The sequence below is a fragment of the Mus musculus genome, chromosome 8 (assembly GCF_000001635.26).
Source record: "Mus musculus strain C57BL/6J chromosome 8, GRCm38.p6 C57BL/6J".
Taxonomy (NCBI): domain Eukaryota; kingdom Metazoa; phylum Chordata; class Mammalia; order Rodentia; family Muridae; genus Mus; species Mus musculus.
Window position 1 is genome coordinate 107,149,489 of NC_000074.6, and position 23,736 is coordinate 107,173,224.

General features: G+C 43.5%; 1 protein-coding gene across 1 annotated transcript in view; it reads left to right on the top strand.

The window, feature by feature from the left end:
* Nucleotides 1-1,172: 1,172 nt before the first annotated feature.
* Cyb5b (cytochrome b5 type B) overlaps nt 1,173-23,736 on the top strand; it is a 36,810-nt gene continuing 14,246 nt past the window's right edge. The window contains exons 1-3 of the mRNA NM_025558.5: nt 1,173-1,385; nt 20,323-20,451; nt 20,903-20,932. Of these exons, the coding sequence (NP_079834.2) occupies nt 1,224-1,385; nt 20,323-20,451; nt 20,903-20,932 (321 nt within the window). The 5' untranslated portion in view covers nt 1,173-1,223. The remainder of the gene's footprint in view (nt 1,386-20,322; nt 20,452-20,902; nt 20,933-23,736) is intronic.

The window sequence follows — 23,736 nt, forward strand, 5'->3', positions numbered from 1 at the left end:
GTAAGCTGAATAAACCCTTTCCTCCCCAACTTGCTTCATGGTCATGATGTTTGTGCATAGAATAGAAACCCTGACTAAGACAATGGCTTATAACCTGCAAGCATAATAAACCTTCTACTTCTCCAGCTGGTTTTGGTCAGTATTTATGAGAGCCATCAGAGCAAACTACAGTACATAGTTTGTGTAATTAGGAACTTAGGTTATGGAAAGTAGACATGGTGGTGTCCTTTTAAGCCAGCACATGGGAGGCAGAGGCCTCTGAGTTCCAGGACAACCAGGCTTACATACTGATACATTTCTAAACAAACAAACAAACAATAAAATATTAGTGAAAGAGGTTGCAAATAGTTTACAGAGTCATGAGTGCTAGGTTGTGAAGTAACACCGTGAAACATTTTAGGATGATCAGCCTCTTAGTTTTCACCGCAATTAAAGAGAAAGGCTCGCAACCTTGCACATTAACTTAGAATTCCAAATTACCTAGACTTTTAGCAAGGGTCATTTGAAGTAAATCCTATTTTAGGCCATTTAGAAACTAAAACAGTGTAGATGAGCCCTGATCACTGAAGAATTCAGTTAGAGATTGTTTTGTCAGTAGTGGAAGAAACTTAGGACATCTACCCTTGCCCCAACTGCTGTCCTAAGGCCTTGTACCTAAGAGCCATGGAGTCCAACGCCACTTGTGATTTACACAGTGGATTGCTGGGCTCACGCCTCTCTTAGCACACTCTCTTTAACACACATCCCAAACCTCTGGGCAAGGAAGGTAGAGGTCACCACACCCATTTTAATTGTTGAGCCTTTTGGAGCCTAAAGGGAACCAGTCTGGGGGACAGCAAAGCTTGTAACCCCGGGGGCTGCAATTCTGGATGGGAAGATCAAGGGAAAATGCGGGTCCGTTCATTCGGGGACCCAGGGTGGCAGGAAGGGAAAAGAGACGCTGGAAACCGGCTCTTTTCTTTTAGGGCCGGGCCTGCCCATGGGCCGAGCAGAGAGAATGCTCTCCTGTGGTGACACTTGTCACCCGGCCACGTTTAGGCGCTGGTCCAAAATCACGATATCTGATTGGCAAGGTTGGAGGGGCTGGTCGACGCCGATTGGCCAGTCGGACGTCGGACCAGGTTTACCCGGTTACGGAAGCCGAGGAGGACCCAGCGCGGGCCGGCAAGTCAAGGAAGTTAGCGGTGGAAGCCCAGATAGCGGCGGAGAGGGCTTCGGATCCCATGGCGACCCCGGAGGCCAGCGGCAGTGGCGAGAAGGTCGAGGGCTCCGAGCCCTCCGTCACCTACTACCGGCTGGAGGAGGTGGCGAAGCGAAACTCGGCGGAAGAGACGTGGATGGTGATCCACGGGCGAGTCTACGATATCACCCGCTTCCTCAGCGAGGTGCGGGCCGGGGAGGCGGGAGGCCTCCGCGCGCTGCCGGGGTGGGGGTGGGGAGAGGCCACGCGTGGCTGTCCGGCGCCCGGAAGGAACCGTGACCCTCGGAGGGGCTGCAGTCTCAGCCTCGACTGACAACGTGCGTTTCTCAATGCATGGAGCACTTGCAGGATGCTAGATCACACGCCAGGCCATCAACCCGTTTCCCATAAAGAGAAACTGAGGCTCACGGAGGCCGGGAGCTCTCAAGGGCACACACTTAACGACCTAATCGAGCCCAGTTCAGAACTGCTCCTTTCCAGGAAGTATGCCTTAGAAAGCAGTGCTTTGGGGGGCTTTTATTTTCTAGAGGAGAAGGCAGTTTTTTTAAAAAGTAAAAACAATTAAATTTTGTATGTGGGGGGGGTGGGGGTGGGGGTGGGGGCATCTGCATCTGCGTTTGGTGCCAGAGGTCAGAACCCCAGGAGCTGGATAAGAGGAGGTTGTGAGCCTCCTGATGTGGGTGTTGGGTACTGGATCTTCCGAGAAAACAGAACATGTGCACATGTGCTCTTATCCAGTGAGCTGAGATTCCTCCCACCCCTGTTCCTGGTTAGGCAGTAGAGTGTGTGGGGTGTGTGTGTGTGTGTGTGTGTGTCCGTGGAACTTTTATGTAGAGCAGGCTGGCTTCGAACTCAGGGATCCTTCTGCCTCTGCCTTCTGAACGCTGGGGTTAAATGTGTGGGCCACCAACACCTGGCTTTCAACCCTTTTGTTAGTGCTTCAAATCAAATCTTATTACTCAAGATCTCTTTGAGACTGTTGGGCCACAGATAATTTTCCTCTTTGTGACAGGGCGTTTTTCAGCTTATTACATAGTCTCTGTAGACCTTGAACTTCTAATCTTCCTGTATATGCCTTTCTAGGGATCAGATCGCTCATGCTTATTAGGCAAACACTGTCAACTATATTACACCTCTAGCTGGGGTTTGACAAGTGTATTTGACCATGTAGTCACTACAGTAAGGAAAAAGAACATTTCACCCCACTAAGATGTTACTCTCTTGTTCCTTTGCTGACTGTCAATCTTTTTTTTTTTTTTTTTCCAAGACAGGGTTTCTCTGTGTAGCCCTGGCTGTCCTGGAACTCACTCTGTAGACCAGGCTGGCCTCAAACTCAGAAATTTGCCTGCCTCTGCCTCCCAAGTGCTGGGATTAAAGGCGCCACCACTGCCCAGCCTAAAGATTCTTTTTTTTTTTTTAAAGATTTATGCATTTATTTATTATGTGTAAGTACACTGTAGCTGTTTTCAGACGCACCAGAAGAGAGCATCTGATGTGAGCTACCATGTGGTTGCTGGGATTTGAACTCAGAACCTTTGGAAGAACAGTCAGTGTTCTTAACCACTGAGCCATTTCTCCAGTTCTTGTTTTCTCTCTCTCTCTCTCTCTCTCTCTCTCTCTCTCTCTCTCTCTCTCTCTTTTTTTTTTTTTTTTTTTTTGGTTTATCGAGACAGGGTTTCTCTGTGTAGCCCTGGCTGTCCTGGAACTCACTCTGTAGACCAGGCTGGCCTCGAACTCAGAAATCCGCCTGCCTCTGCCTCCCGAGTGCTGGGATTAAAGGCGTGTGCCACCACGCCCGGCTTTTTCCTCCTTTTAAAACAATGTTTTTTTGGCTTGAACCCAGGGCCTTAGATGAGTACAGGGCAAACACTGAACCAAACCCCTTATGCCCCCAGCCTAGCTGTTTGCTGTATCAATTGTTATTTTGAGATAGGATCTTATATAACCTAGAATTCCTGGTTCTTCTTCCTCTACCTCCCAAGCACTAGAATTATGGCTGTGTAATGTCAATCTTGGGCCAACATTTTGTTGTTGTTTGTTTGTTTGTTTGTTTGACACAGGGCCTTTCTACACAGCCCTGGCTGTCCTGGAACTCACGATGTAGACCAGACTGGCCTCGAACTCACAGAGATCTGCCTGCCTCTGCCGCTTGAGTGCTGAGATTAAAGGTGGCCCAGCTTCATTTTTAAATAACTGGTTGAGAGCAACATAGATAGACGTAACTATTATATTAATATGGATACCAGAAACAGTTTCTGTGACATTCTGATCATATATAATTGTCTGATGAGTGATGGAGCCTAGCTTAGAAGATTCCTTGATTTCTTTTGCCCATATCTTATTACTTCAAAATACTAGTCTTAACACTTGTTTTCTGGTATTTGTCTTTTAATACATTTACTGTTAAAGCATAGTATATAGACAGTCCATGTCCCAGAATTTCTTGATTGATTGAGCATAGATAGTGGGTTCGGAAGGACCCAGATAAGGGGACATTGCCAGCCTATTTCACCATGTTCTGATAAAGCTAGAGATATCTTCTAGGCAAGGCTTTCCTTAAACTTGAGATACAGATCTTTATCTGTGGTTAGCTATTTCTTTTATTATTGTCCTTATTGTTTAGACATGGTCTTACCTGTTGTCTAGGCCACCTCTTTGGTGCCCAGTCTGGCCCTGCATTTGTGGCAATCCTCCAGTGTCACCTTCCTCAGTGCTGAGAGGACACACTTGAACCACCACGCCGAGCTTGCAGCTGCCTGTTCCAAGTTAACTTGTTCCATTGTCTTTCACCCCGTCCAAGCTTACTCATCCATCTGCTTACTCGAATATCAAATCACTGCTTGGTACCAGCTACTGTTTTAGGTACTGAGGACACAGTAGTCAGTAAATACCTGTGCCATCTAGAGTAGGGAGCAGACAGCAAACAGAAAGTGAATGAATTGTATCCCACGGTTAGAGGGTAGATGGGTGCTAAGAGGATGGTGTAATCTGTGTATGTGGTGAGATCATGAAGAAGGAGGTTGACTTTTTTTTTTTTTTTTTTTTTTTTATGAAGGCCAGAGAGAATGTCATGGTGATGCCTTAAGGCCAGGAGTAAAATGAAGGAGTTATCCACGTGGGTGTCCATGTGAATTCTGGGGAATGGCAAGGGAAGTCTTGAGGTAGGAACATGGTATGTTTGAGACAGTCAGTGGTCGGATAGTGGCACATGATGAGATCAGAACGATCAGAGGGACGATCTCGTCTTAGGATGAACTTTTTTTTCCGATGAATTTTTGTTCTCAGATGGAAAAATTGCTGAGACAGTCCTGAGGTGCTATGATTTAATGATTAACTGAGTTGTTCTGGCAGCACCATTGAGAAAGCAACAATGGAGGACTAAAGTGGAATTGAAGAGCTCAGTTACGGAAGACGTAACTAAGGCAAGAAAGAGTGGCTCGGGCCAGAGTGGTTTCAGTGTGGGCAAGAAGAATTGCTGCCTGTGTGTGCACTGATGTTCTATGATGCAGTGGATTCCAGATGTGAAAGAAGACCCTGCTGAGGATGATCCAGGGTTCTGGGCTCTCGGGACTCAGCAGGCAGGAAGGCTGCTCTTAGATGAGATGAGAAAGACCTGCGTCTGTCTCCTTCCAGTCTGGAGTCACTTGGGGATTAGTGAGGGCCTCTTTTTTTTTTTTTTAAAGATTTATTTATTTATTATATGTAAGTACACTGTAGCTGTCTTCAGACACACCAGAAGAGGGCGTCAGATCTTGTTACGGATGGTTGTGAGCCACCATGTGGTTGCTGGGACTTGAACACTGGACCTTTGGAAGAGCAATCGGGTACTCTTACCCACTGAGCCATCTCACCAGCCCTAGTGAGGGCCTCTTGATCTGACTGTCTTGAATCTATAGGTTTGCCATTTTATTTTGTTACTGACTGGTTAGATTAGGATATGACTAGAGTGTGTGATAGTTTAGAATTGGTAATATCTATCTCCTACCAGATTACATTTGCCTGAAAAGAAAATCACTGCTATTGGTTTTATTTATTAAAATTTAGAAATGAAAATTAGTGCATATCATTGCTTGCTGGGTTTATGTGCGCATGTGTGTGTCTCCGTGTGTGTGTCTGTTTTGATTTGAAACAAGGTGTCATGTATACTAGACAGGCCTTAAATCCCTACGTTGATGAAGATGACCTCTGAACTTGTGAACCTCTGGCCTTCACCTCCTAAGTGTTGAGACTGTAGGTTGTCTACTTCCACACATGGTTTGTGGGATGCTATGCACTGACCAGGGCTTTATGTTAGCAAACACTCTGCTACCAACCTACATCCTTACCCCATATCAGTTGGTGCTTTTTTTCCCTTTTTCACTATTTAGTAGTTTAGAAAACTAATCATAGGAAAAAAGTAGTAAAAATATTATATAACATTGGCCTGAAGATATCAAAGTATATCTCTATTATCCAGTGTCTTGTTTTTCTGAAGCTACATTTGGCTAATTATATGTAATATTACATATAGTGTTTATATATATGGTGTTTATTAGATTGTAATGTGAAATTATTTTCTTCCTGTGTGTCATAGGTGAAAACACTTGGGCCAGTGAGATAGCTCAGTGGGTAAATGTATTTGCCATGCAAGCCTGACGGCCTGAGGTCCATCCCCAGGACCCATGGAAGGGGAGAGCAGAGGCTGTAGCATCATTTCTACACGCACACTGTGGCACATACATGACCCCTACATGAGCCCCGCCTAATAAGTAAAATAATTATTTAAAAAATGAAGTGAAAAAACTTAGCTAAGCTGGTGTGTGTGTGTGTGAGTGGCCTGTGTGAGTGTGTAAGTGGCCTGTGTGTGAGTGGTTTGTGTTGAGTGGCTTTCTCAGAAGAGTGGTTTAAGCTGGGCAGTGATTCACTGCAGTGTGCATCCTGCCCTCTTGAAGTTTCTATTCTAGGAAAGACAAAAAGAAACAAAACCAAATGAAAGGATTTTAATTTCTGTCTCTGTCTATGAAGGATACATAGAAGAAGTCAGACCAGGCAATATTGGTCGTTGGTGAGGCACTTAACAGTGTTCACAAGGCCTCAAAACCACCCTCCAGTAACTCTGGGACAAACCGCTCTGGAAAAACCTTCATGAGAAAATGACTCCTTTGGCTAGAGAACTATGCAGAGGCCATGATGTCTGGCTTGGTAGATAACTCATGCTAGGTGCTTGTGGAGGCTAGGTGTTAGAGCCTCTTAAACTAGAGTTTCAGGCAGTAATGAGTATCTGATGTAGGTGCTGGGAGCCAAACTCAAATCCTCTGTAAGCATTTTTAATCACTGAGCCCCTGCATTGCTTTTTTTGTTTTGTTTGTTTTTTGTTTTATTTTTTGTTTTTGGTTTTTTGGTTTTTTTTTGAAACAGGTTCTCACCATGAAGACTTGGCTGGTCTGGAACTCTCTATGTAGACAAGGCTGGCCTTGAACTCACAGAAATTCCCTTTTCTCTGCCTCCCTAATGCTGGGATTAAAGGTGTGTACCATCAGCCTGGCCTCTGCATTTCTTTTTATCTTTCTTTTTTAAAATTTCAAATGCATAGGTGTTCTGTCTGTATGTGTGTCTCTTGAGGGTGTCAGATCCCCTGGAATTGGAATTACCATGTGAGCTGCCATGTGGGTGCTGGGAATTAAACTAGAGTCCTCTAGAAAAGCAGGCAGTGCTCTCAACCACCGAGCCGTCTTTCCAGCCTGCCCTTCCTTTCTTCCTTTCTTCCTTTCTTCCTTCCTTCTTTCCTTCCTTCCTTCCTTCCTTCCTTCCTTCTTTCCTTCCTTTCTTTTCCTTCTTTCTTTCTTTCTTTCTTTCTTTCTTTCTTTCTTTCTTTCTTTCTTTCTTTCTTTCTTTCTTTCTCTCTCTCTCTCTCTCTCTCTCTCTTTCTCTCTTTCTCTCTCTCTCTCTCTCTTTCTCTCTTTCTTCTTCTTCTTCTTCTTCTTCTTCTTCTTCTTCTTCTTCTTCTTCTTCTTCTTCTTCTTTTTTAAAACCTGGTATCTGTTTTAGTTACTGTTCTATTGCTATGAAAATATACCATGATCAAGGCAACTATAAAAGGAAGCCTTTAACTGGGGATTTGCTTATAGTTTCCGAGGGTCAGTCTATAAATGTAATGATGGGAAGGAATAGGATCAGTAGCTAATCCACAAGTTGTCAGCAAAGAGAGGAAGAGGGAGACTGAGAACAAGACTAGGGCCTGGTGTGAGCTTTTAAGATCTCAAAACCCTCTCCCATCTCCAACAAGGCTACACCCACTCCAACAAGGCCACACCTCCCAATCCTTCCCAAACAGTTCCACTAACTGGGGACCAAGCATGCAGATATTTGGGAGGGGGTGTAGAGAGAACATTCTCATTTAAACCACCACAATACCTCAAGGACTATGTTGTTTCCAGCAACACTTATTTATTAGTGGTAGAGATCAAACCTAGGACTTCACCTATTCCAGTCTTTGGAATGCTGAGTGACTGGTGCTTTGAAACAGTTAAAGGTGAAATAGATGCCTAGGAATAGCATGGAGGGGCTGGCAGTAATTACTGTCATATTAGAAGACAGTAGCTTTGCCTGAAGGAAGGTAGCGAATGCAGGCTCTATGTAGTGTCATCAGTCCCCAGGGATCCCCTGAAATCTTGAATTTGACTCATCACTTATCATTCTTGTTTTTCCAAGGATGATAAAAACAACAACAAAGCAAAAACCAAACACTCCCTACACCCACAGTCCACTTGTTACCTAGGTGGTAGGTAGACATATATACAGAAGGCATTCTGTGTTCCCTCAGTGTTCATGTGGGTTGACCTAGAGAAGACTTGAAATAAGGTGAGAAAAAGGTCAGACCCTGGCCCTATGCAGGCAAGGTGGCAGGGTGACTCAATCAGTGTTTTTTTTTTTTTTTTTTCTTCATTTGTTTATTCATTTTGTGTGTGGTCATAGGCCTGTGTGCCTACTTGTGTGCATTTACGCACCTATGAGAACAGAGTGAGTGCTCCCAATCTCCCTATGCCTAAGGTATCATGCTCTGATCTCAGTCACACAGAAGACAACTGTGGTCCTGTTCCTAAGAGTTTATAGTCTAATGGGAAAGAAAGACATTCAATCAAAACCACAATTGTAGGTTCTAGATGGCTCAGCTGGTAGAGCATTTGTTCAAGTCTGACTCCCTGGGACCTGCATAAGGGGGAAGGTGAACCTCCTCCACAGTGTTGTTCTTGGCATGTGCTTTGGCATGTGTGAGGTCTGGTGACCTTGCCAGCTTACACCCTTTGGCATCAGGCTAGTTTCCTAGGCAACACCCCTGTCTTCCCAGGTTCACTCTTATCCCCAAGCCAAAGGCATCATTTCCTCCTGTGACCCACTAGTTCTGTTATCTTTCTCTGCCTTGCCATACTTTGATCTTTGTATTTGGCTTTAGTGATAGTCTGTGTTTGGCTAGAGATTGCTCTTTATCGTCCAGCCTAGTTCTGCAGCTTCCTCAAGCTAATGACTCTCATTCCATTTTCCAAGTCAGGTGGGCTTCAGGAGAGCTCCATTGTCACATTTTTACTGCATCGGTATGGAATTTCCATCCACAGAGAACTTGAATCATTTTTTCCCAGCTAGGATGTTAAACTGTAATTGTCCTCACATTCTCCTGTCAGCCCCCAGTCCTCTGTTCTTTCCTTAGACTTAGTAATCAGGAATGATTCCCATAAGTAGTTTGTCCTTTCGTTTCTTTACTAAAGCATAGATTTTTTGTGTCCTCTGTCAGTAGTATTTAGTACAGTAATTGAATTTAAGACCGTTTCTGTCCCTATTCTGAATTCTTGGGGGGGTTGATTGCCTGAGCTCCTTCACTAGGGGACAGTTTTCTAATAGCCGGAGTGTTTGACTTGGTTACTTTTGCTTGAGTGAGTCAGAAATAAATAGACCCACAGTTGTGTCTTCTCTCTTACTAGCTTGTGTGGTAGCTTACATGAGGTTTAAATGCATGCCGGCTGCGTGTCTCTTATCTGTAATCCCTGTACCTATTAAGCTGAGTTGGGGAGATCTTGAATTGGGAACTGCCTGAGCTACAATAAAACCCCAAAAACAAACACACAAGAAGTTTGTATGCAAAGCAGGCGCTAAGGCTCGTGGGCTCTGTGTTTTACTTAAGCTAGGTGAGGATTTTGTTTATTGTGGTGAAGAGGTTGGACCGGGACCTTTGACTTTCTAGGCAAACACTCTATGTATGAATGAACTGTATCTCTAGCTCCTGATTGTGTGATGGGTTTTGTTCAGATTTATTTTTATGTATGTCTGTGTATCTGGGCCTGAGTACAGAAGCCTGTGGAGGCTGGCCCAGTGTGGTTCTGGGAAGCAAACTGAGTGCTCCTCAAGATCAGTAAGTGCTCTCAACTGCAGAGGCAGCTCTCCAGCTTCCTGTAAGTTCTGGTGAGTTCTGGTGAGTGTTGCTGTGTTGGGTCTTGTTATGCTAAGAGTCAAACTCTGGGCTTCTGCATGTTTGAGGGACCACTGCCACTGTGCTGCACCCTAGGCCAAAGAAGAAACTTTTTTGTTGTCTAGTATTTTTAATTAGTATAGACAACTGATCTAGGTTACTGAGAATAGTCCCACACTCTTGTTTGATTGTGATTTAAAAGCAAATTTTGGCTTATGTTAACTATTGGTATGTATATTTAGCATCTCTTTTATAATAGTAAGTCTCTTTTATAATAGTAAGTAAATAATATATATATGTGTGTGTGTGTGTGTGTATTTATAGTGTGTGTAAAGCTATTTCGACCTTTTGCTTTTTCAGGGTTTAGGATTGACCCAGCTGTGCACCCTTAGCTCGTCTCCATTGTAACCATTTTGACCTGTGCAATTCAGTGGCACTCGCTTCACTTACAGTGTTGTGTAGGAAAACTTTCTGGAGTCCCTTCCTTTCTTCCCCCTTGTAGGTTCTGGTGATCAAACTCAGTTTGCCAGCAGGGACCATGACCTACTGAGCTATCTAATCAGCCCTTCGCTATACTCTTTAAATGAAAAACATTTTTAGTATCATGGTTTTTAAATGTAACTGTCACCATTTTCACCACTTTTAGGCATATAGTTTGGCATTAAGTGCATCCACATTTTTTGAGAACTGTCACCACTGTCCATCTTCAGAGCTTTCTCCTTCTAACTGAAATGCTCATCATTACGGATCAGATCCCAGTTCCTCAGCTCCCAGTCTCGGAGATCACTGTTCTGACTTCTGTCTCTCTGAATTTAATTACAGTAGGCACCCATGAAATGGAATCATATAAGTCAGTTGTGGCTCAGAATGCCTGTGATCCTAGTCCTCCGGATGCTGAGGCAGGAGGACTGATAAAAGTTTGAGGCCAGCCTGACTTCCTTGGCTATGGTTGAACTCAGGTAGTAATTCTTCCAGATGCTATTTTGAGAAGAATTGCTTTCCTTATTTTTCCTTGTCTTCCTCCTTTTTCTTCCTCCTCTTCTTTTTTCTTCTTCCTCCTCTCTTTTGGATCATTCATTGCTGGTTTATGCTAACATTTTTTTTTTTAGCTTGTTCCCTAAAACTTTGTTGACTTAGTTTGTGAGCTGCTAATATGTTTCTTACAAATCTTGGAAGATTTTCTTCTGCTTTTCCCTGTCTCCTTCCCTCCCCGTCTCCTTCCCTCCTTCCCTCCCTCCCTTCCTCCCTTCTTCCCCCATTCTGCCCCTCCCTTCCTCTTTCCTTTCTACCTTATTTCCTTCCTTCCTTCCTTCCTTCCTTCCTTCCTTCCTTCCTTCCTTCCTTCCATTTGTGTGTGTGTGTGAGTGTCTTGGCTAGGACTTTGAGTGCAGTACTGAACAGCAGTCCCTAGGACTGGTGTCTGGTTTTGTCACTGATCTAAGGAACAGTCTTTCACTTTTGAGCCTTCTAGTGTATGTTTTCTTTTTTTTTTCCTTTTTAAAAGATTTATTTACTTATTATATGTAAGTACACTGTAGCTGTCTTCAGACATCCCAGAAGAGGGCATCAGATCTCATCAGATGTTTGTGAGCCACCATGTGGTTGCTGGGATTTGAACTCAACCTTCATAAGAACAGTCTGTGCTCTTAACCTCTGAGCCATCTTTTCAATTCTTGTATGTTTTTCATAAGTGCTCTTTATTGCTGAAATTTCCCTGTCTCTAGTTTTTTGAGAGTATCAGGGTGCTGAACTTGGTCAAATGCTTTCCTCTGTCACTGAGATGACTGAGTTGTTTGTCCCTTCTTTTAATTAATGTGATCTGATACATTGATACATTTTATTTAAAAAAATTTTTTTTATGATTAAACATTCATTCAAAGTGTGAGTGTGTACACATGTGTATGTCATAACAGGTGTGGAAGTCGGTAGACAACTTTTAGGAATCTGATCTTGTTCTCTCCCTCTATCATGTGGCTCATGGGGAGTGAACTCAGGTCATTAGTCTGAGTACGTAAAGACTCAGGTCTTTCTACTGTGAGAAAAGCACTTTACTAACTGAGAATTTTCTCATCCTCACTGATCATTAAAAAAAAAACAAACAAATAAACAAACAAAAACAGAAAATAGGGCATGGTGACACACACCTTTAATCCCAGTATTTGGGAGATAAAGACAGGTATATCTCTGTGAGTCTAGGCCAGCCTGGTCTATGTAGTGAGTTCCAGGACAGCCAGGGCTATGTAGAGATACTTTGCCTCAAAAACAAAACAAATCTATCCACCCACCCACCTATCCATCCACCCACCCATCTCTCCATCATCCACCCACCCACCCATCCATTTATAGAGTCCTCTTGCTGGCATCACCCAGGAGGCAGAGGCAGGCGGATCTCTGAGTTTAAGGACAGCTGTTGCTACACAGAGAAGCCGTGTCTCAAAACAAAATAAAACAAAACAACAATGGGCTGGAGAGATGGCTCAGTGGTTAAGAGCACTGACTGCTCTTCCAGAGGTCCTGAGTTCAATTCCCAGCAACCACTTGTTGGCTTACAACCATCTGTAATGGGGTCTGATGCCTTCTTCTAACATGCAGGTATACATGCAGATAGAATAAATAAATATATATATATATTTAAAGATACAAACCTCTCTCTCTCTCAAAAAAAAAGGTTCCTTTTGTTCCTTTTTTTAAAAAAGATTTTTAATAGATATAAGTATGCTAGGTCATTTCTATCCCCCACTCTTTTCCCTCTAATTCTCCCATAGTCCCCTTTAATGTTAGATATATACATATGCATATACACGTGTTTAGGACTGACCACTTGGGATTGAGTAAGCTATCAGGAAGCTTCCCCCTGGAGAAGACCAACTCCTTTCAGCAGCCATTGATCACCTGTAGCTCTTCATCCAGGAGTGGGGGTCTTAGGAAATTTCCCCCATTCATGTTTCATTTCCAGTACTTGGGAGGCAGAAACAGGTGTGTTTCTGTGAGTTCAAGGACAGCCTGGACTACATAGTGAGTTCTAGGACAGCCAGGGCTACAAAATAGACGCCATCTTAAAATAAACAAAACAAACAAATTTCTTCCTGATTTGGGAGCATAGAAACTTGGCTTATTTTGTATTTTTAGTTAATGTAGTGGTTTGTTTTTTAAAAAAGTCCCATGCTTTGCCATGGTGGAACTGTTTTAGAAGCAAGCAGAGTAAAATGTTGTTATAGTTAGATTGTTAAAGTTTTCTTTTAAATTAAATTATTTTTGTAAATTTGATGCATTTTACACAGTTAGTGACATGCAGATTCTTTCGGTTTTTCCTTGGAGTGTGTGCATGGGGTGGCATGCGTGTGGTGTTGGGATTAAATGTAGGGTCGTGTCCTTACCACATAGGCCTCTGCCTCTGAACTCCTCTAACTGTAACCTCTCACTAGGAACAGTCGTCCCTAGTCCTCTTTTTCCCTCTTCCCAACTCGCCTGCCTTTCCTTCTCTTCCGAAGTACAAGAACAGTGAACGCTGGGTGAGTGTGCTTGCTGCAAAGCTTGCGTTCAGTTTCCAGAGTCCATGTGGTAGGAGAGAACTGACTCTTGCAAGTTGTCCTTGCAAAAATGTTCAAAAATGAAAGTTTCTATGAGAAAAGAAATACAGCAGTAGGCTGGAGAGATGGCTCAGCAGCATCTGCTATTCTTTAAGAAAACCCAAGTTTGGTTCCTAGATGGCAGCTTACAGCCATTGTAACTCTACTCCAGGGTCTGATACCTTCCTCTAGACCCCGCAGGCATGAAGCACACGCGTTATGATGCATAGACGTATGCAGGCACAGCACCCATATACATTAAAGAAAAGAAAGTACAGCAGGCAGGGCGCTGCATAGATGTGGCGGCCTCCTGAAGATTCCTACACTAACAGCGTCATTGGCTCCACTCCTGGTTTTGGCCTCTGTGGTTGTAGAAGCGTTAGAAGAGGCTGTGGAAACCAAGCCCCACCACATAATGCAAATGTCTTGCCTTATGCTGGGTCCCTCCTTCAGTATCAGCTCAGTGACTGCCTCCCATGCCTTTATATGGCAGCATTTTAAATTTATTTCCTTTCTGCCCTTAGTTGGGGAGTAGGAAAGAGGGAAAAAGAGGACTAGGGACGACTGCTCCTAGTGAGAGGTTACAGTTAGAGGAGTTCAGAGGCAGAGGCCTATGTGGTAAGGACACGACAAATGCCATCCCATGCACACACTCCAAGGAAAAACCGAAAGAATCTGCATGTCACTGTGTGTGTTGCTTCATCTGAACTTGTCTTGTAGTATCTTTAAGAACTTTTATCTTTTTACTATGTGTATATGTATGTGTCTGTGTGTAGATATGTGCATGTGAGTGCATGTATGTGTCTGTGTGTAGATATGTGCATGTGAGTGCATGTATGTGTCTGTGTGTAGATATGTGCTTGTTTACGGTGTCTGCAGATTCCAGATCCCCCTGGAGATGGAGTTACAGGAGGTTGTGAGCCGCACAATAAGGTGCTGGGAACTGAGCTCTGGCCCTTTCAAGAACAGCACATTGTCTTAATTGCTGAGCCATCTTTCCAGCCCTGAGCTCAGTCTTATTTCTGATGATTTTATCTCTGCCTCCGAGTGCTGGGTTTGCAGTCACGTGCCACTATGCCTAGCTTTCGATTTCTTTCTTTATTTTTTTTTTCCGAGACAGGGTTTCTCTGTATAGCCTTGGCTGTCCTGGAACTCACTCTGTAGACCAGGCTGGCCTCGAACTCGGAGATCTGCCTGCCTCTGCCTCCCAAGTGCTGGGATTAAAGGCGTGCACCATCACGCCCGGCTAGCTTTCAATTTCTTACTATTGTAGCCAAGACAGTGTTTATTATTTCTGTATTAGTGACTTTTTTCTTGCTGTGACAAATAGTTGGCATTATGGAGAGATTTATCTTGACTCACAGTTTGAGGGAACCTGCCACCATGGCAGGGAAAGTGTGACGAGTGATGTGAGAGGTGGCTGGTCACGTGCAGTCTCCTACATTCAAGGCCTTTCTTAGGAACATTCTAGAAACATCCTCACAGACACATCTAGAGCTGTGTTTTCTAGGTGAGTCTAAATCCTGGTAAATTGACACTGAACATTAACCAGCACAAAAACTGGCAGACAGGAGCTGTTTGGGCTACAATTGAACTTGGTCCCATCTCTCCTAACTTTGGGCTAGGTCTAGAATGTACTCTCTGCTACCATAGGACTTGCAGCCTTTGAGCGGGGTGGAGTGGCGCACCTTGTGAACTGTTCTCAAGTCTCCTTTCCTTATCTGACCTCTGAAGATAGCACAGCAGGGCATTTTTAAGTCCTGGCAGGCTACAAGCAGCTCTCAAAGTCCTGTGACGCTGACGCTAGGAACCGCCTTGTGCCTGCTACTGGTGGTGTTGATTTGTCATTTGTCCATTTATACGTGTGGATGGTTTTTAGATTGACTCTTGAAGGTTGCTGAACACTCTTCACTTGTACGTGAGTGTATATATTGGGCTTCCATCTAAAATGCTGCTTGAAGAAAGTGCTGTGCAGTGCAAAACATTCAAAACTTTCTGCCTGTGTCTAGTCAGTAAACATGCCCAGGTGTTTCCTCTTCTCTGATGTCAGCTGCATAGTTCTGAAGACATATTTTAAAAAACTGTAACACAAGAATGCACAAAGCCTGAAAGCATGCTTAGTGAGTTTTTCCTAAGTTTGTACATCTGTGAAATTGTGTTCCAAGTTCTGGAGTTTCTTCCTAATTAGTTCGCCTCCCGCTCCCCAAAGTGACTGCTGTGCTGATGTCTAGCTTTTGCATAATACACTATTATAAAGCACTCCTTTTATGCACTCTTATATACATCTTAGTTATTATGCATTGACTTAGAAATGCCCCCTTCAGACTTACTACCACTTGTCTGCCAAAGGCTGACAATATTTTGGGAGGCTGTGGATCTTTTAGGAGGTGGGGCCTAAGTTGACAAAAATAGGTCATTGGGAGCCGGTCTTTTGAAAACAGCACCAACTGCAGGTTCTAGTCCTACTCTCAATGTCTCCTGTTCCTGCCACCATGCCTTTCTACATGGAGCAGAAATCCTTTGAAATCCACACAATAGAAGTCTCCTCCGCCCTGATATTCTGTTACTTTTTTTGATCCAGTGATACAAAAGTAGCTAATGTGGTTACTGTCAAAAGCAAGAGTTAGAACCTTAACCATCAATCCAGTAAGCTTTTACAAGTGAGGATGGTGCCCCATGCTAATCTCGGCCCTGGAGAGGCAGTGGTGGATGCATCTCTTGTGAGTTTGAGGCCAGCCTAGTTAGTCTATTGTGAATTCCAGGACAGCCGGAGAGAGCTACATAGTGAGACCCGATCTCAAAACAACAACAACAAAAAAAAAAACAAATAAGCTGTCACCCATTTTTTTCCTCTTATCTTTCCCTTGCCTCAATTAATTCTATTTCATAATTTGCACTGCTTTTCTAGTTTGATCTGTAACACATCTGCATGTATTTTAAGATATTTATGCATACACATTTCTGGTTGGCTTACTCTTTTCACCCTGAGTTCTGGGGATTAAACTCAGTTTGTCAGGTTTGCACATCAAGTGCTGTCCTGGATAAACCATCTCACCGGCCCTACATCTACTTCTTGACAGAAATGTCACTCTGTCACTTCTCTGGGACATTTAATACAGGTAGAGTATCCCAGGGCAGCTCACTCATATCTGTGTCTGCAGCCATTGCCCTTCATCTACACCGTTGCGTAAACCAGCTTCGGCAGAGGAAGTCGGCCTTTAGTTCAGCCGAGTGATAGCTCACTTGTGGCAGCAGTGATCTCTCTGGGGATTTGGTATGTTCAGTGTCATGTTTTAAAATTTATGTGTGTGATGTAGGTGGATATGTTTGCGTGTGCTCTCTGTGTGAGTGTAGACATGTATGTGGAGGCTGAAGTTGACCTTGCCAGTCTTCTTTAGTTTGAGGCAGGATCTCTCAGCTGAATTCGGAGCTCACCGATATGGCTGGTCTAGCTAGCCACCTTGCTCCAATGATCCCTTATCTCTACCTTCTGAGCTCTGGAATTACAGGGAGCTGCCGTGGCCACCTGGCATTTATATGACTTCTGGTTTTCATGCATGTATTCACTGAGCCATCTCTCTGTCCTAAAATATTTCATTTTTAACTTTTTAAAGATTTTTTTTTTAACTGCAGCACTTGGGAGTCAGAGGCAGGTGGATCTCTGTGAATTCAAGGACTAAATAGTGAGTTCCTAGACAGTCAGGCTACATAGTGAGATTCTGTCTCAATTCCCACCCCCTAAAAAAAGATTTTTTTTACATGATATCATTTTTTTATTGTTATTTATTCATTTATTTTATATAGATGAAATGTCAGTGTTTTGCCTTCACGTATGTGTGCTTTGGTGCTTGCGGAAGGGATTGGGTTCCCTGGAATTGGAGTTACAGATGGTTGTGAATCACCATGTGGGGGCTGGGAACTGAACCTGGGTCCTCTGTAAGAGCCCACTAAACTGCTGAGCCCCCTAAAACATTTCTAGGTTGGCTTTTTCCTTGTGAATTACCAGCCACACATTTATTATTTCCTCTACTTTCTAGGTTTTAGGCTCAGGAAAGAATGGTCCTGTTGCATGTCCATGTATTTATTATACAGCTTCCCTTTTATTTAGAGAGACTCTTTTGAACAGTAGTTACCAGGTTGTTTTTTTCTTTTTTTTTTTTTCTTCGAGACAGGGTTTCTCTGTGTAGCCCTGACTGTCCTGGAACTCACTTTGTAGACCAGGCTGTCCTCGAACTCAGGAATCCATCTGCCTCTTCCTTCCAAGTGCTGGGATTAAAGACGTGTGCCACCACGCCCTGCTCAGTAGTTACCAGGTTAAGGGCAACTTTTTTTTTTTAATGCTCTCTCTCTCTCTTTTTTTTTAAGATTTATTTTTTTATTTATATGAGTATACTGTAGCTGTCTTCAGACATACACAGAAGAGTGCATCGGATCCCATTACAGATGGTTGTGAGCCACCATGTACTTGGTGGGAATCGAACTCAGGACCTCTGTGAGAGCGGTCAGCGCTCTTAACCGCTGAGCCATCTCTCCAGCCTGGCAACTTTTTAAAAAAAATCATATTTTATTTATTTTTAAAAAATACATGGTTGTTAATTTTTGAGATTGTATTTTAAGTACAATAGTTCTCTATCCAAATCCTCTCAAATACCCGTTCCTGCTCTCCTTCATATTTTTGGCCTTTTTTGTTTTAAATCAATCGTTATTATAGGCACATATGTACTTGTATATACATATATATTCTTTAAAATGACCTGTCAAATCTGTGTGGTGTTTCCTGTCTGCTTGTGTGTATGTGTGTGTGTATGTGTGTGTGTATGTGTGTATGTGTGTATGTATGTGTTTATGTATGTATGTATGTATGTATGTATGTTTTTAAGGCTGACCATTTGGCAGAAGATAGCCAACTAGTGTGTTCTTCCCTTGGGAGGACCACCTCTCTCCTCCCAGTTCTTCTCAGTGGTAAGGGCAGCTCTTAAGTCTTCACAGACGTCCACAGCCTCTGCCTCTGTCTCCTGAGTGCTGGGAACTAAAGGTGTGCGTCACTACGTCCAGCGCCACCACGTCCAGCTTGCTTTTCATTTTGATGCAGGAGCTGACAAAGTTGCCCCCACCGGCTTGAGTTTGGGATGCCCTGCCTCAGTCTCTTGTGACGCTGGGATTATGGGGCCTGTGCCACCAGGCTTGGCTTATCCTGACTAGGAAAGCCTGTTTGTTGGGAATAGGATAAAGGGGAAATATTTCCATAGTTTAGACATAGCGCAAATTGGGATGTGGTTCCCCATGCGGTGACTTCACTTTCTCTCAAGACGGAACAGCTGAGTGGTGACAGTCTCACTCCTGCACTAAAATAGCATGGTTAGACGCTGGGCTCTCCTGGGTGGAGACCTTTTAGGAGACTAAAATAGCAGCTGCTCTGATCCTCAGGGAGCTGATGAGTGAGTGACTGTGATGGGTAGGTGACTTGGAAAGGTTTGCATTTCTCTTGAATTAATCTTTAAAATAATAATGTTTTTAAAGTGGTTGTTATAAAAAGTAACTAAAAAGACATGAGTATTTCAGAAACATAGGCTTGGGTGTGCTAATGAAAATTCTAAATTTGCTAATAAGCAAATGTTTGCTGAGTATTGAAGTCAGGGACTGCTGTGTGTTAGTTTAGAAAATAAAGTTTTTAAATAGGGAATACTTGGTGAATACAGTTTCAGAAGATACAGTGTTCACTTGGTGCAGCCTCTGCAGTCCCCTTTGGCATTTTCATGTATCTACTTTTTGTCTGTCTGTCTGTCTGTTTGTAGACAGAGCCCTTCTTGCAGCCCTGGATGGCCTTAGAACTCTCTCTAATTGCCAGGCTGGCCTGGAACTCAGAGATCTGTTTGCTTCTGCCTTCCGTGTGCTGGGCTAAAAGGTATCTGTCATGCCTAGCAGGTGCCAACTTTTTAAAAATTAACTTTATTTATTTGTTTCTCTGTGTGCACATGTGTGTGAAACTGCTCCAGAGAGTGGAGGGAAGTCAGGACAACTTTTGGAAGTTGGTTCTATTCATAGGTTTCAGGGATCAAAATCAGGTTGTTGGGCTCTCTCATTTTTTTTTTTTTTAATTTAAAAACAATTTTAAGCTGGGTGAAGGTGGCAGATGCCTGTGATCCCAGCACTAGAGAAGGCAGAGCAGGTAGATCTCCGAGAATTTGAGTTCAGCCTGGTCTACAGAGCCACTTCCAGGACAGTCAAGGATACACAGAGAAAAAAACCTTGTCTCAAAACCAAAAAAAAAGAAAAGAAGAGAAGAGAAGGAAAAGAGTTTTAAATTTACAAAAAGTTTCGAGACTAACCATCCAGAAGCTGAGGCAGGAAGGATTAATGCACGTGCACACATGTACACACATGCACACATGTACACAAGCGAGTAGGTAAGTGTTTTCAAAAGAAAGAGAGAAAGGGCATGGGCAAAAGAATAGCTCAGCTGGGAGAGTCCCTGTCTGCCATGCATGAGGCCCTGGGTTCGGTCCCCAGCACCTCAGTAATGTGGACATGGTGGTCCACACCTGCAGTCCAAGGGGACAGGAAGATCTGGCGTTTAAGCTCTCTTGGGCTATACATTTCAGACCAGCTGTACCACATGAGACCCCATCTCCAAAAAGGAGTAAGTGGAGGGAAGGAGGAGGAAGAAAGAAAAAAATTCAAGAGTAGAATAAAGAGAGTTCCAGAGCTGAGCGTGGTGGCGCACGCCTTTAATCCCAGCACTTGGGAGGCAGAGGCAGGCAGATTTCTGAGTTTGAGGCCAGCCTGGTCTACAAAGTGAGCTCCAGGACAGCCAGGGCTATACAGAGAAACACTGTCTCAAAAAAAAAAAAAAAAAAAAAAGTTCCAGAAATTCTGGCGTTCTCACTTGTGAGTTTTGTTGCAGTTTTAATGTCAACAAAGGAAATCAATTAATATGCATATTATGCAGTCTGTGCCAGAATATTGTAGAAAATGATGCTGTATCCTTCCTGATACACCCTCAAAAGTGGCACACAATTTGTTCCACTAAAGGAAGAAAGGGGATGGAAAGAAAAAACTTTAGTTTGCTTTTTCAGAGAGCCCTCTATTCAGCAAATGCTATTTCTTCCTAGCATCCTGGCGGGGAAGAGGTTCTGCTGGAACAAGCGGGTGCTGATGCAACTGAAAGCTTTGAAGATGTCGGCCACTCCCCTGATGCCAGGGAGATGCTAAAGCAGTACTACATTGGAGATGTCCATCCGGTAAGAACTGTTGTAGCGCTCAGATGCTTATGCAGAGAAAACTACTTGACAGCCACCAGCAGGATGAAAGATTGAATTATTTAGAGTAAAAATTCATTCAGCCTGGCTCTCAGGCCAGGTTTGCCCCAGAATCATCGAGCCATCCTGTGTTGTACATACAGTATCTGAAAAGCCAAGGGAACTGGTTTTCGTCTTTTATTGATTGATTCTTGTAATTAATAACACCTGTTCCCCAAATAGTGGTTTGGTTATTCTTGCAAGTTTCTTGCTAACATTATTTATTATGTATCTATAAGTCCTTTGGGCTTAGCATTCTAATAGGGGATCCTGATGTGCTAACAGGTGGACCTGGCACCTTCTTCAGACTCTGACATCTCTGAAGGAGCTAACAGATTGCTCGCCCTCATTTAGATGCATCTTGAATATTGTTTTTCTCTCTCTTTTTAAACAGAGTGACCTTAAACCTAAAGGCGATGACAAGGTAAGAAGTCACTACTTTGTCTTGTGTGTTTCAAGTATTTCTATTAACTTGAGTAAAATTGCTTTTAAAAATAATTTTAATAGGAGAAGTTAAAATTGGCTGGAAAAACCAGGTGGTGGTGGCGCACGCCTTTAATTCCAGCACTCAGGGAGGCAGAGGCAGGCAGATCTCTGAGTTTGAGGCCAGCCTGGTCTACAGGGTAAGTTCCAGGATAGCTAGAGTTATACAGAGAAACCTTCTCACAAAACAAAACAAAACAAAACACAAAACCAAACCAAACCGAACCGGTTACACACACATACAACAAAAACAAACAAAACAAGAACAAACAAGCAAAAAACCAAAATGATAACAACAAAAAATTCCCTGGGGAGATTGCTCAGTGGCTAAGAATGCAGTTGCTCTCCAGGAGATGAGGGTTGATCCCTAGCACCCTTCTGGTAGCTCCGAATTGTTTATAATCCCAGTCCCAGGGGTCCAGCCTCCTCTTCTGGCGTCTGCTGACCCTGCATACACACTGTGCACAGTGGCATTCCTATAGGCAGAACAGTCATGCATATAAATGAAATAAAAAGAGCCAGAGAATGTGATCTATGCTTTCAGTCCCAGTGCTTGGGAGGGAAGACAGACGGATCTCTGCAAGTTCATCTTCACTTTTATCCAAACAACAATTCTGGGTTTTTGTTGTTGTTTTTGTTTTTCATGATAGAGTTTCTCTGTGGAACAGCCCTGACTGTGCCTTGTAGACCAGGCTAGCCTTAAATTCCCCGAGATTCCCCTGCCTCTGGCTCCTGAGTGCTGGGATTTAAGGTTTGTGTCACCCTGCTTGGCTCCCAGAATTCTATTTTTTTTTTTTTTTTAAAGATTTATTTATTTATTATATGTAAGTACACTGTAGCTGTCCAGAAGAGGGAGTCAGATCTTGTTACAGATGGTTGTGAGCCACCATGTGGTTGCTGGGATTTGAACTCCGGACCTTCGGGAGAACAGTAGGGTGCTCTTACCCACTGAGCCATCTCACCAGCCCCAGAATTCTATTTTTAAGGAATTTGGACTTTACACCTGTCAGGAAAAAAGGAAAAGCTAAATCTTAGACAGAAGGAATCATTTTAACATTTCTGTTGTGAGCCCAGCCTTGAATGGCTGAGACAGCTCTTCAGCCCAGTAGGAAACACCTTATTAATGCTCTGCGAGCTTTCTTTATTGAGACTCCAAAGTGTGTTTACTGTGGCTTTGAAAGAAATTAGTTTATGGGTTCAGTTTGGGAAGACCTCTTATTTTTACTTAAAACATGTGATGGATACTGTGATAAATTTTTTTTCTACAAGATATCTTCTTTATAATATAAAGGTCTTTCTTAGCCAGGCGGTGGTGGCGCACGCCTTTAATCCTAGCACTTGGGAGGCAGAGGCAGGCGAATTTCTGAGTTCGAGGCCAGCCTGGTCTACAGAGTGAGTTCCAGGACAGCCAGGGCTACACAGAGAAACCCTGTCTCGAAAAACCAAAAAAAGAAAAGAAAAGAAAAGAAAAAAAAGGTCTTTCTTTCTTTCTGTCCTCATTTCCTCAGAAATTTAAACTCCTCTGTGCTCAGATTGTCCACACCTTCCCAGTTCTCTCACCGGCTCAGCTAGAACAGCAAGTGTAGCACTTGGGTGTTGGAAACCCCCGGTGTGCTTTGCCTCACTTACGGACCAAGAGGAAAGCGTGGAAGTCTTTTCTACTTCCTATAAGCAGGCAGTGGCACCTCCCATGTTCTCGGCTGCTTCCCTTGACTTCTGTCATTTAGAGGTTGTTCCGTGCCCTTTAGTAAAGGGATAGCAGTCTGGGTGTCTCCTAGCTCATCCTGGACACAATAGTCTCCCCCTCTTCCTTCTAGATTCTCATTCTTCATTGAGCCAGGAAATAATGAGCGGGTTTGACACAGCAATTCAGATTGGCCTGGGCACAAGAATTCTTTCAATTCAAGAGGCTGCTTGCTTGGCAGCGTGTGCCTTCTGTTGCCCTGAAATCCAGGGTGTGTATATAATTAACTCTTCTATACTGCTCGCTCGCTCTGTTAAGTTACTAAGGAGATGGAATGACTCTTTAAACGTTTGTGACCACTGACGGTTGGTTTTCCCTCTCCCTCCTCTTACCTCACTCAGTCTTGAATCCTCTTGTGACATTAAGGTAAAATTTGAGCTAATATGATCTTAATTGAACATTTCTAGAGAACGCCACCCTGAGTCCAAGCTTTCACAGGCGACCTTGAACCTAGTGGCCCTCACCAGTTTCCCAAGGCGATCATGAACGCACTCATATGTTAAAGCAAGAGAAAGACACTGGTCAGTTACGGTCTCTAGAACTCTATCAGTTGTTTCTTGTTGGTTTTCTTATTGTTGATACAGGAGGCACAACGTTTGTGCGGAATCCACTGCAGTGTTTCAGAAATTCTGTTCCTTGCACCAGTGTTCTTTTCCTGGGCTTGCACTAATTCTGTTTAGAATCTCTGGAGTCGAGCTAGCTTTGCAGTTTGTTTGTTTTTTTTTTTAGATAATTTATTTAATTTTATTTTCTGTACATTGGTGTGAACGGGAGCTACAGACAGTTGAGGGCTGCCATGAAGGTGCAGAGAAAGGAACCCTGGTCCTCTGGAAGAGTAGCCAGTGCTCTTAACCAGTGAGCCACTTGTTCAGCCTCCTGGGTTTGCACTTTAAAGAGCACAGGTGATAGGAAGGAAGGCAGGCAGCACACCCTGTGCTGACCGACGTGCCTGTCTGCCTGCCACTGCAGATAAAACCCGGGGACACTGAATTTGCTCCTGT